At 41.8% G+C, this 13012-nt stretch overlaps 1 protein-coding gene across 1 annotated transcript in view; it reads left to right on the top strand.

Moving 5' to 3' along the window:
- Positions 1 to 1322: 1322 nt before the first annotated feature.
- The window catches only part of ipo11 (importin 11), an 86016-nt gene continuing 74326 nt past the window's right edge, over positions 1323 to 13012 (top strand). Inside the window, exons 1-6 of the mRNA XM_048236410.1 lie at positions 1323 to 1412; positions 3305 to 3449; positions 3862 to 3962; positions 4387 to 4459; positions 5138 to 5341; positions 11302 to 11434. Of these exons, the coding sequence (XP_048092367.1) occupies positions 3312 to 3449; positions 3862 to 3962; positions 4387 to 4459; positions 5138 to 5341; positions 11302 to 11434 (649 nt within the window). The 5' untranslated portion in view covers positions 1323 to 1412; positions 3305 to 3311. The remainder of the gene's footprint in view (positions 1413 to 3304; positions 3450 to 3861; positions 3963 to 4386; positions 4460 to 5137; positions 5342 to 11301; positions 11435 to 13012) is intronic.

Here is a 13012-nt window from a genome sequence, read left to right as displayed (position 1 = left end):
AGCACACAGTGTACACACAGTGAGGTGAAGCACACACTAATCCCGACACAGTGAGCTGCCTGCATCAACAGCGGCGCTCGAGGAGCAGTGAGGGGTTAGGTGCCTTGCTCAAGGGCACTTCAGCCGTGCCTACTGGTCAGGGTTCAAACCGGCAACCCTCTGGTTACAGGTCCAAAGTGCTAACCAATAGGCCACGGCTGCCCTCAAAAGACAGAAAAAGACTTAAATCAAAGTAAAAGTAATCTATAAGCATACCACTTAAAAGTAAAAGTATTGTGGTAAAAATTAAGTATTGATCCAAAAAAAGGCAAAAAGTAACTCACAGGCAAACCGACCGTATGGCAGAGGACAGAGCATTATTCACAACGCCGGAGACAGGTTACAAACACACAGGCATCCTAGGCAAGCATGAGAGCAACGAGTCTCTCGTAGACAAAATCTTACCGTTGTTAATAGGACTAAAACAGGTGTTCTTGATGGATTACAAAAAAAGAATAGTGAAAGAGTTGATTCATGATAAGAGAGAAGTTGAAATTACCTCTGACTGTGGTGAACCTCAGAGGTCATAGATAAGAGAAAATCAAAATGACTGACAGAAACCCCAGTAATCATTAAACAGCTAACTACTAGACATTTTCCCACAGCATCTATTATTTACAGTACTTAAGGCTTGATGGTGTTTTAAGCCCATAAGACTCCCCACTCCATAAACACGCTTTGAAAGCCTAAACAAATTACGCTATTGCTATTCAGCTTCTTACAACAGCCTAAATAGGACGTGGTGTGCATGTGCATTAACTCACTAGGTCACTAGGCCTGTCTTCATTCATTGCTGTGTCCTGTGGTGACATCAGGTCAGAAAATCTTGGGGTTGCAAATATCTACAATGACATGCTGAATGGAAACTGTGGATTTAGTTTTCGTTTGCATATTATTTTAGTCTACTTTCTACTTAATGCTGCTAATGAAAATGTAGTGGAGTAGAAGTATATTGTAGAAGTATATGTTAATTGGAAAATGTAGTGAAGTAAAAGTAGCCTAAAGTAGGCCTTACAGATACTCCCCATTCCTGTACTGTAGCTTACATCTCTGTGCAAGATATCCCATGAAATTAATAATGGCAAATTGTGTTTTCTCCATTCTGAAAAACACTGTCATTATCCCATAGTGAAAACACTTTTTGGGACAGTAATAAATAAAGGCCTCATAGAAGTTGTAGGCCTACAGTTGAACATACTGTAATGCAGAACCATGTGCAGAACTTATGGGCGGTGTTGAGCAAATCTTTACTACGTCATCAACCTGCGCCATTGGCTGGATGGCGCCATCCTGACAGCGTGTGTGGTAGTCAGCCAGCTTGAGTCGACGATAAACATAATTTGATTTTAGTGGAGTATACGTTTTTATTTTCGGTAAGTACAGTTAAGGAACGCCATCATCAAACATCCCTGTAATGTATTTGCTATGCTAGTATGTACGTTAGAGCGTTTCTGAGCGAAGGCCGCCGGTGTGCGTTTGCAGCCCCATCAACGTTGTTTAGTTAGCTAGCAAGCTGGCAGTTTTGCAGTGTTGACATGGCTCCTGCCTAGATGGCCTCTCGGCGTTAGTAGGCGAGCACATTTGTGTTCGTATTCTTTAACAGACGGGAAGTAATCAAGTCAGCAGTGTTTGCGTAGGATGTACATGGGAGGACCATTTGAGCTCTGATTCTGGCTAGAAAACAGTTAGCCGGCCAGTTAGTTTGTTAATTAGCTGGCTGCTGTTATTTTGGTTTATGTTGGTAGCTTATGTTGATTAGCTTGTGGCTGGTTTAATCTAAAGATAAAGTTGTCATTTCTTATTTGTCTGTTAACTTAGCGTTTAGCAGATGTGTTTGCTAATTTGTCTGTTAACTTAGCGTTTAGCAGAGGTGATCCTTCGCTTTTGGGGAGTTAAATAACGCCCAAATGGCCTACTAACGTGTGGTTTCTATTGCCTGAAAAGTGGCTGACACTGTCAAGTCTCCGCTCATCCTCAAGTGTCCAAACCGAAACGTCTGCTCAGCATCTATGGCTTCATTGTTTGGAGTGCCTAGTCACGTCAACACTTGATCCCAGAACATACTCTAGGCACTCCAACATACAAGTGTTGACGTTGACATTGTTACTGTTGCCTAACAGTAATAAGTAGCTATGCTCTGTAGATGCTTCATGACGGACACTTTCCTGACAGGCCTCCAGTAACATTTCTGGGCTTAAATTTCACTGCGGGTATTGCGCATAATTTGTTCAAGTCCCGCAACTCTAGCCATCATAATGCGAGAAATTTCCGCATACACTTTTATAGCCTGTCTGATGACGGCGTGGGGTGGAAGTGGGGTCAAGGCGGTGCTATTGACCGGACGGATCAACTTCCGAGTTGAATTGAACATGGCCTCATGCAGACGCAGACACACACACACACACACACACACACACACACACACACACAGAGAGAGAGAGAGAGAGAGAGAGAGAACCACTTTGCGCTTACGCAAATAGGCTACTACGCAACCATGGCAAACTTTCACATCTGGAAAGAGCTCCTTGGTAACTATCCTGCTAGCTCAGGTCACGTCAACACTTGATCCCAGAAAGATTGTCTTCAACTTGTTAGTTTTTTGAACATTAATTTTATCTAATAACATAGAAAACATAATGAATTGCATCCACATATCCTTTTGCACTATGCACAACTTGTATTCACTACCGACTAGCCTAAAACCGTCAGGCTGAAGGGAGGCTTATTACTCTCACGTATTTTCTTAAAGTGACAGGCACTCAATTACACCTACTCATCACCAATGTGCACTCAATTAGACCTACACAACACATTAAAGATATGCCTAAGTGTTATAGCTTAAACGTCAATATGAAGCATTCAAATTACTAAATATGTTTAGCTGCTAGTAATTACTAGTAAAATGCTATACATTATTAACTAAATACACTCTATATAAATTAACAAATATATGAAATAGAAACATAGCCTATCACATAAGCCATAATTTTCAGTGTGTGTGTGTGGAGAGAGTCAAGCAGAATCTAGGATGTCCACTGTTGTGAATGATCCCACTACAGTATATATTACTGATGACGTCAGGGTCTTGGGGGCCCCAAAATCAAACACTTTTAAAAAGTATCGAAGAAGTATCGAAATTGCAATCCCCCCCCCCCTAAATTGTGTAAATCCCCCCTACATGAATAACCTAAGGGGGGAATTCCCCCCTATTTTGAAAAATGAATTTTAAGCCCTGAGTGCTCATTGATGCCATTTCTTGCCTCAGTTCATCCATGGACATCCAGAGTGCCAGCTCGGTGGTCCTGCAGACCCTGACCCAGGCCACCAGCCAGGACACGGCCGTGCTGAAGCCTGCCGAGGAGCAGCTGCGTCAGTGGGAGACCCAACCCGGCTTCTACTCGGTGCTGCTGGTGAGGAATGACCTGATGATGACTCTGTGCACAGTCTGCTCTGATGATTCCATTTCTCTGTGCATTGAATGGAGAGAGAGGAGTAGTTTGGGCTCTGAAAGAAATGACTTAAACAAAGTCTAGAGAAAGGAGTTTTTCCATTTAATTTTGGGAGCAAGAGCAGACGTTTCAGCCGTCCGGCTATTCTCAATGCTCAATGCTCTGTGCATTGAATGCACATAGTCTACTCTAATTATGCATATTCTTAGTGCGTTGTCTGCTCAGATGACAACATTTGCACTGATCCTTCTTCTTAAGGTTAGATTTGCTTGTTTTGGTGAGCCACTCGAAGGAGCAGTGTTATTGTTTTTAGACACAATGGCACTGTCACTGTGTATATACACATATAAATGTTGTTTTCCCTTGCTACAAGAATATCTTCAACAATCACAATCTTGACGTCAACGTGAGATGGCTGGCGGTGCTGTACTTCAAGAATGGCATCGATCGCTACTGGAGGAGAGTGGCACCACAGTGAGTCTCTGTTCCTCCCTTATCAGGCTCCGATTCTCCTGCTCTCACACGGTGATTACAGCAAAATGAGATCAATATTTGATCATGATCTGCCTTGTTGGCTATAAATGGCGGTGGGGTATGGCCTCTGCATTAGCCACTGTTCTCATGCTGTATTTGTGTGTGTGTACATGTCTTGAGACAGTGTATCGTCCCTGCCAAGTGACTGCAGTGGTTATGCACAAATTGCAAAAATGCAAGAAGTCTGTTGACTCGATGGAAGTTTCTTTTGTTGACAAAAAGGATACACCAGAGGAGTGTGGATATGGGCCGGCTTCCAAAGAGTTAAACCCCCAAAAGAGCAGTTACTGGTGTGGGTGCTGCCTGTTTGCTGTTTCAGTGACATGCCGAGTCTCACTACCTTTGTCCGTCTCTGTGCCCACAGTGCTTTGTCCGAAGAGGAGAAGACGTCCCTCCGTGCCGGCCTCGTCACAAACTTCAACGAACCCGTCAACCAGGTGAGAACAGGCCCAAACCTGAAGCACTTCATGTATCTTCAGCACGTATCAAATCCATATGATGGCCCACATCATCTCATCATTATGTTTGTCTCCACTTTTCAAGCAGGTCACTTCTTGACCTGCTTGCCTTCCATCTGATTGCAGTTGTTTTGATTAATATCCCATCATTAGGAGGTGAAGAGGCTTGTGTTTATCACTTGAACGCGGAAGAGTTCATTTGCATGCGTGCGGCAGGGTGTCATTTTGATCAATGAGGCTGAGCGGATGCTTGGCATGCAGGCGAGATACTTGACTTGACAGCGGACCGCAAACCCAAACCGACAGCCCACCCTCTTAGCAGAGGCGGAAGCCTAAGCAACACAGGATGGCGCATTAACATTTTTGGAGTGCGGTCCAGTTCCTAATTTCCAAATCGCGCCCAAGGACATGTGTTGCCAATTTTAATGATCTGTGCTGCGTTTTCCTTGGCTTGGTATTAGAAACGGGTGAGAATGAGCTGTCAAAACATTTTCTGAAGTGGATAATTACTGTCTGGAAGGATTGATTAGTTTTCTTTTGTTTTGGTTCATTTTTTTCCCCCGTTTTCTGTTTTGCTGGTCTCATGTTCACAATGGCAACAGCAGTGGGAAGCTTTTCGCGCATCGGTTAATCTTTTGGGATTTATGTTGTTTTCAGATTGCCACCCAGATTGCGGTGCTGATTGCCAAGGTGGCGCGTCTGGACTGTCCGCGGCAGTGGCCCGAGCTCATCCCCATCCTGCTGGAGTCGGTCAAGGTGCAGGACAGCCTGCAGCAGCACCGCGCCCTGCTCACCTTCTACCACGTTACCAAGACCCTGGCCTCCAAACGCCTCGCCACCGACCGGAGGCTCTTCCAGGACGTGAGTAGATCTCTCTCTCTCTCTCTCTCTCTCTATCTCATCACTCTCTCTATCTCATCACTCTCTCTCTCTCTCGTCTGCCTCATATCTCTCTCTGTGCCCATTTTAGGCCCTTGTGTGACTCAGGGCTGAAATTGTGACAGTGTTGCATCACATCCTGCCTACCCAGTCATAGATTTTCTAGATGTTAAGAAACACAACATTTTCATAAGGGAATATAAATATTGTGCATTAATGACGCAAGTCTGAAGGCTTCAATGAATTCCAATACGTTGTACATACGCACATGCAGCATGTTGTCTGTGTGATGCTGTAAGTTTGAGCTGCGCTAATTTGATATTTTATGTAGATGTGTGGGTTGAATTCACAGTGCCATTTTTCTGCAGTTTTCCTTTGTTCTCTGCGGGGTTGACTGTGGTTTTCTGTGCACCTATATTGCTATGGGTTTGACTATTTGCTGTCGCACTCTCTTCTGATATAGGGCTCATGAGGAATGACATTATGGATATTCAATGCGCTCTGTAGTGCTCTGAGTGGAAGGCACTCTCAATCTGCAATTCCCAACTGATTTGGCTGGTCGAAATTGCCTTTCTTCTTCCTGATTAAGTGTACTGATGTACGAGACCACAAGAAATCAGGAAGACTCCCTGTGACGGCAGCATTGCCATTTAACTTGGGATGGAGGGAGGAAATAAACTTCCTCCGACACTCTCTCAAAATGGAGTCTGAATGCAGGTGTACATTTCTCAGGGCCAAGAGGCAATAAGAAATGCGAGGCCTGGTGGGTGTCTGTCAGTAGCTCAGATTGATAGCTGAAGCGTTCATCAGCGTCTGTACATTAGCAGGGCCGTGCGTGGAGTGCGGCTCGTGAGGCGAATGCACAGGCGAGCTGTCCTTTCTGAAGGCCTGGTGTCTCTTCAGTGAGTGGAAGTGAAAGCTATGAGACGCTGGTGGAATAGACCCCCCTGATTGGTTCATTTATCTCAGAGGCCTGCTCTGAAACCTCTAATCCTGCCCCTGAATTGTGCTATGGAGGAACTCTACTCAAAATATGTGTTTTTTTTGTGCTTTTTGCTATTTTGGGGTTTTCTGGTGTAAAATTGGACTGGGCCGAAGGAACTGTCACACTGATCCCCCAAAATTCACACATAAGCTTGTGCCTGCAGTGTGGCCATTAAATGTCTTTGAACATGATTTGCATCAGTCTTAACTGGTTACAGTATATGTCAATGCCTGTCATGGCCTTAACTGGTCAGGTGCCTTTTCCTGGTAGCTTAGCCAATTAGCTACTCTTCTGACTGTATTTGTGTTGATTACTAGATTTTAAGTCATTTTAACTGACATAAGGGTAGGTCACAAAGGATAGTTCTGGACATTTATGATAGTAGAGGGGAAGCCAAAATATAAAGAGCATATTTGTATTTTGTTTTTAGACATTGCAGTCAAAGCTGTTTGACTAGCAGAGCGAGAGCCTACTATCATTGATTCTTCTTGGTTGGCTTTTGTGGTTTCTGAATCTGTTCAATGGTTGTTAGTCACTTTAGCTTGCATGTGTTGGTTAGCGAGCTATTCTAGGAAGTAGACGGCTTGTAGAAAAAAAGTGCTAATGCATAAATACAACTGCACAAATGAATTACTCTACATGGTGGAGATTACTGGTGAAGTCGGTGGCCAATGTCAAGTAGAGAGCATTCTAATGTATGTGTTATTGTCGAGTGATGTGTTCCAGACTCAAATGAATGAGTGAACGTGTGTTGTGTTGGACTTCTGCTACAAGTGTTGTCAGGCAGCACAATGACAAATTGAAAGCTAGGAATGAGTCCGTTCAGGGTCGCTTTCAGACAACGGATGAGTATCAGTAAGCTCGTTTGTTAGATTTTTGAACATTAGTAAATCCATTTGTAGCAAAAATTTTTAAATTAAATTATTACCATCATCCTCATGATGAGGGTTTTGTAGAAAGGATGCCAAGATCATCTAATAGGAGGATTGCTGTAGCCACTTGGCCCTTTGAAATAGGAAGTAGTCTAACTTTGTTGATGGCTTTTGCAATCTTGGATGCAGCAGCATGTGACAAGAACATTTGAAAAATGGGCAAAATGTAGTTGTGTGTGTGTTTAGTGTTGAACCACACCTGTGGGGTGAAAACAGTATTGTGTTTTCAGAACTTTGTACTTTTTATGCCATTCCCTGTGCTGAGGAGGCCAAGTTGAGTTTACGTAGGGAACCAGACAGACTTGCTCGTGGCAAAACGTTAAGTTCTGCGGTTATTGTAACTCATTGTTCATCTCCACAGTCCCCTAGAGCAGTGTTTCCAAGCTTTTTTCCTCACGCCACACTGTTTGCTATGAGAAAATCTCACTGCACACCTCCATGATATTAAGCATACAAAAGCCACATCATAAAAACTCCTGTGTTTTGACACGTTGGGAAGTTATGTGTGAACCCATAGCTCCAGTGTTATTGTAGCCTAATGTCTGTCTATAATAATAATAATAATAATAATTTTAATAATAATAATAATAGCGCCTCTCAAGACACCCAAGGCTGCTTCACAAAAATAATTAAAAAATACAGACAATTTACAAACAAAATACCCAGTCGCCAGACAGAGCGCCGTACTCGCACAGCATTCCTTTAGGCACAGACATCAAGGCATAGACATCAAATAAATTAAAAAACAAATGACACAAGACAAAAGATGCCGGACGGAGCATCATAGTCACCAGCGTATCTGTGACACCAAGACATAAAAGACAACAAACAACTTAACAAATAATAAAACGTAAAAAAGAAAAATTCATGTTAAATTAGTCCAATTGGTTGCTTCTAACCGTCTGAAAATGTCCAAGGGCAATGATGACTTGCGTGAATTAACCTGCTTTAATTTGATTTTTTCTGTTCAGCATGACAAAAGGTGGTGGGTCAGGCATCCTTTTAAAGTATTTATACAACATGATGTAGTAAACGTTTTTTTTTTGTGCCATGTTTTAGGAGTTGGCTGTTAGTTGCATGCAAGTGTAACATTCCTTGAACATCATAAATGGAGATGAAAAGATGGTGGACTGCGCAGATTAAATACAGTTCAATTTAGAAGCAAGTTTCAAGTCTCTGGGCAAATTGGTAATGATTTATTAAGGGCAAAAAAACCTTCAATATGGATATTTTCCCTGCAGCACACCTGTGCAGCCCTCACTACCCTAGAGCATCCATTTATCCCCTATGCAAGTACCAGAGTCAGCCTGTAGGTGTCGCTGTTTAGCTGTCAATAGCTGTGATTTCAGAAAGGCAGCGGAATCACCAAGGAGACCGTTTCCTACAGAGTCGGAGCCTTAATGAAACCCAAAGGGGACCTCGGCTGGATTGGAACACTTTTTTCCAAAGTGACCTTAACATTCAAGCTACACTGCAGAGGAGACTTAGGTGATAGATAACACTACAACAATAAATACTACTACCAGAGGATGAGAGTGCATAAGTTCAAGTACTAACAATTAGCAACAATTAGCTTCCATTATAATCAATGGAAGTAGCTACAACAGACGTGACAGTGGGGCGTATGTTTGAAAAAAATAGACCATTCACGAATGAAACACTTCAGTTACGCGCCTGGTGTAGCTCATACCTTAGAATCTGGAATACTGAGGGTAGAACATTGCTAACATTGCTGTCACTGAACTTTGCAGGTCGCAATGGTAATTTGTTTTCTGTCGTTTTTGGATTGTTTTAATCCGGTATTGTTAGGGATATTTTATGTATTTGAAAGGGGGTTTAATTTTGTGGCCACTTTCATTTGACTATTCATGACACATTGTCACATCTAACACTTTTCAAACACAATCCACTACCCACATTTCAAACACAATTTTGGGGGAGATAATTGTGATCATTTGTGAAATCTGATCATCTCAGATTTATAGCACTATTATATATCACTTTTATGATTATTGCTTTTCCTCTGCACCAGATTCAGCCCTCTCCCTTAGCAATCTAGTAAGACAGTAAGCAGTAGTAAACAGAGTTATATTCAGTCTACTACTTTATTATTACACTGAAGTCTCCATTTGCACTGTAGCTTGAGTGTCAGTCCATTTGTAAGTTACTTTGGATGACCGCTTCAGTTAAATGAATAAACAAAAAATGGAAAACTCTGTCTAACAAAGTAGACGACAGTGAACGCTGACATGGCAACACATGTCATGTGAATCCCATTTGTGTTCTGGGTTAGGTGTGGTTATTAATGAGTTGTGCCAAGATTATCAAAGTATCATTATCAGAGTATCAAATGCTGTCCCCGTGCCCACATCTGCTTGAGATTCACCCCATTTTCCTTGTTAGCAACTCAAGACGGCGCCCTCTCTCGCTCTCTCTCTAAGTGGGTCTGAGGCGTATAAGAGATTTAAGTCTGCAGGCGGTTTGTGCAGGTGCTCACAGAGCTGACTCTTATTGCCTGCAAGTCAGTGGGGACACTTTTAATGCTTGGTTCTTTTGATAAGAAACAGAAGGCTTCAGGCTGTTTATGTCTTTGATCGCTAAGACGTTCCCATCAGAAGGAATAACACGCATTTGATCTTTAATCATTAGTTGGATTCACACTGCCAGCTCAAGATGCTGAGGAGGCTGTCATTAAAATATACCTGAGTCTATCACCTATAGCCTTGTCCTCTACTTCGCTTACTTTGCTTACTTCACTTACTTCATTGAATTTTTCTTTAGTCAATTAGTATGGATTGTGAACCTTCTGAAATTGAATTACTACCCCCAAATCATGACATTTACATGTTGTGATGTTTGCATCTTTAGTGTGTAATATTTAGTATTAGGCTATTTACTCCCTCCCCGCTTGATATTTTTCACCCTGCAGGTATGTTTGGCCTTGTTTGAATAGAGCCTAAATCAGCGGAAGACGCTTCCCCCATCATTATGAATAATTAGCTAGCCCAGTGGAGACTTCCAAATGTCGGTGATATGACTGATGATGATCTCCCCCCTTCTTAATGAATGTTTTCTGAACTTTCAGCCTCAGTTAAATGTTGTTTAGCCTCCTTTTAGCCTCCTGTGGGCAGAGGTGGGCTAATAGGCAGGTTGAATTAATCAAATGAAACAGGTTGCTTTCTCCATTAGGGTAGTGTTGGGGGTGGGGGCCGGGCAGTGAAGAAACTTATAATTTCTCTGTGCCATCATCCATCTGCAAACACTGCAGTTCAAACTGCCACTTTGCACATCGCACTTGAGACTTGTTTGATGTCAGAAGTTAGAATGTGTGATCGAAAACAATTTAGTGCCATTTGCTATGGAAACTTTGAGTGTAGGGTTGTGTTGCCAGTTATCTGGCTGATTTGCACTTTTGACACTGATGACAGAGATTGAGACCGGGCTGTTATCGCTTATTTCCAAAATGAAATTCAGACACTTCATTTGATGCTGTAGAAAAACTTTTGAAACACTGAAGTAAAAGCAAACAGCATATAAATGGGGCTCGTTTTCTCTTCCTGCTAGAGGCAGTGAAGAGGAATTTGGTCAATTTAGACTGTCACTCTTGTTTCAGGCATTGAGAAGCTTCATCAAGCTGTATAATTTCAGCTGGAGGGGGCTTGTTGGGCCACCATCTCATCTCTCCCGATGCTTGAGTCAGATCTATATTTTCTCTTCATTTTGTTTGGGAGAAGTTCATAACAATGATTTATTAACTTGCTGTGGTGGCAGATGTACATAGTCTATTGTGACTCAGACTTTATTGACAAACAAAGAAAAAAAATCCTGAAATGCATGCGCTGTCTGTTATGTTTATTTCTCTTGAACAGATTTTTTTTTTGTCCAATTATTTGAGCATATCTATGGAAACTATTTTCTATAGGAAAATGACTGCATAAAAAATGTTTTTTGGAGAAGAGAAAATGTTTGTTATTTTTCACTCTAACCTTGCTGTTTGAGTTATGGGTTTGTTTTTGCTGTTGCAGTTGGCTGCTGGCATTTACAGCTTTGCCTGCTCCTTGTGGAATCACCACACTGACACCTTCCTGCAGCAGGTCTACGCCGGGGACCAGGGGTCCGCACTCAGCTCCCTGGAGCGAACACTGCTGTCTCTTAAAGGTGTGTACACACACACATATATTTAACGCCAAGGTACACTTGTGTTTGCTATCCAGTATGACGCAGCCTAGAGAAAGCATGTATTAGAGCACGGAGAGACATGTGTGGTCCCTGGGAGTATTCCAAGTGGTAAAAAGGTGTCGGCCTATCACAGCTGAATTGCATTGCCAGCACCTCAGTCTGAAGGCCTGTGCATTTGCTAGCTAGCTACCCAACCTCGTTTGTAGAGGTCTAAATAGGCTTGGAGCGGCAGAAGAAACTATATGCCTATCCAAAAATCAGCACTGGTCTTTGATGTGGTTTGATATAATGGAGAGATAGATATTGTCTGATTTCAAATACTGCTAGTGATGAAGCATGTGCCTAGAGATGCATCTGAAGAGTTTGCTTTCAAAACACTATATCCTTCTATTTTCATGAATATTTTTTTTGTTTTCCAGGTAATTTCAGTGGCTCTGTAATTGGGTTATTGCTATTTCATTTATTTTTACTCAATAAAAACAACACAACTGCAAAATTATTGATATTACCTGAGATACACAATGAAATAACATGATTTATTAATGTTTTTAAAAATGGATATATGGCGTTTTGGAACTAAACGTCAAACTCTTCATCTGTAACAGCAAACTAGCAAACTTTAAAGACATCTTCATTGCTTGAGGGCACACTTTTGGTACTTGAATACTATACACTTCCACTCCCTTATTCACCCAAATTAATGCACGCACGTATTACCGGCCTCCAAGTCTAGGGGAGCTTGGGGCACGGCACAACCACGTTCTCTTGCTTGATCTTAAAATACAAAGAGAACGGACAAGGCAAGGTTCAGGTTTTGCATACTGGCATTCCATTTATTAGTTAAAATACTTTAAGCATCAATACTCAACTCTTCAAACATGTCCAACAATGTTCAGACACACTCAACATTAAATATAAATACTTAAATATTCAAACATGTTTAACAATGTTCAAACACACTCAACATTAAATTGATTAACACACACATTTACAGCATTATTCTTATGAAAGGGGTTATACATGTGGTGAGAATAAACACAACATTTAGCAACCAATTCATTCCTTTGTAACCTCACTAAAAAGCCTTGGCCACATGGTTAATGGTGGCAAACAAACATTGGCTTGAATCAACATTTACTTCAATTTAATAAGAATCATATCAGGATCATTCAACACATTAACCAGCAATTTCTACAAAATAACCTTAGATGGCAACATTAAGAATAAAATGACACATACCTTAAAATACAAAGAGAACGGACAAGGCAAGGTTCAGGTGTTGCACACTGGCATTCAAAATTCCTTCTTCTCTGCCAGCTATATGGTACCTGCCCCCATCCCCGTCCCTCCCTCCCAGGGTGCCATCTACAGGCCTGGAGATACTCTCCAAGACATTTTCCCTGACAGCAGACTGAATGTGTGCAATGTGCGCTATGTCATGAGTGTGCAAATACTAAAACATACAAACTTTTCATTGACAATATTAATCATAAGAATTAAAATGTTACCACAGAAACACACAAAACATTTCCCCTCTGGACCCCCAACACACGCACT

Source organism: Alosa alosa, chromosome 24 (genome assembly GCF_017589495.1).
Source record: "Alosa alosa isolate M-15738 ecotype Scorff River chromosome 24, AALO_Geno_1.1, whole genome shotgun sequence".
Classification (NCBI taxonomy): Eukaryota; Metazoa; Chordata; class Actinopteri; order Clupeiformes; family Clupeidae; genus Alosa; species Alosa alosa.
The sequence above is the reverse complement of the archived record's forward strand: the minus strand, read 5'-3'. Positions and strand labels throughout refer to the sequence as shown.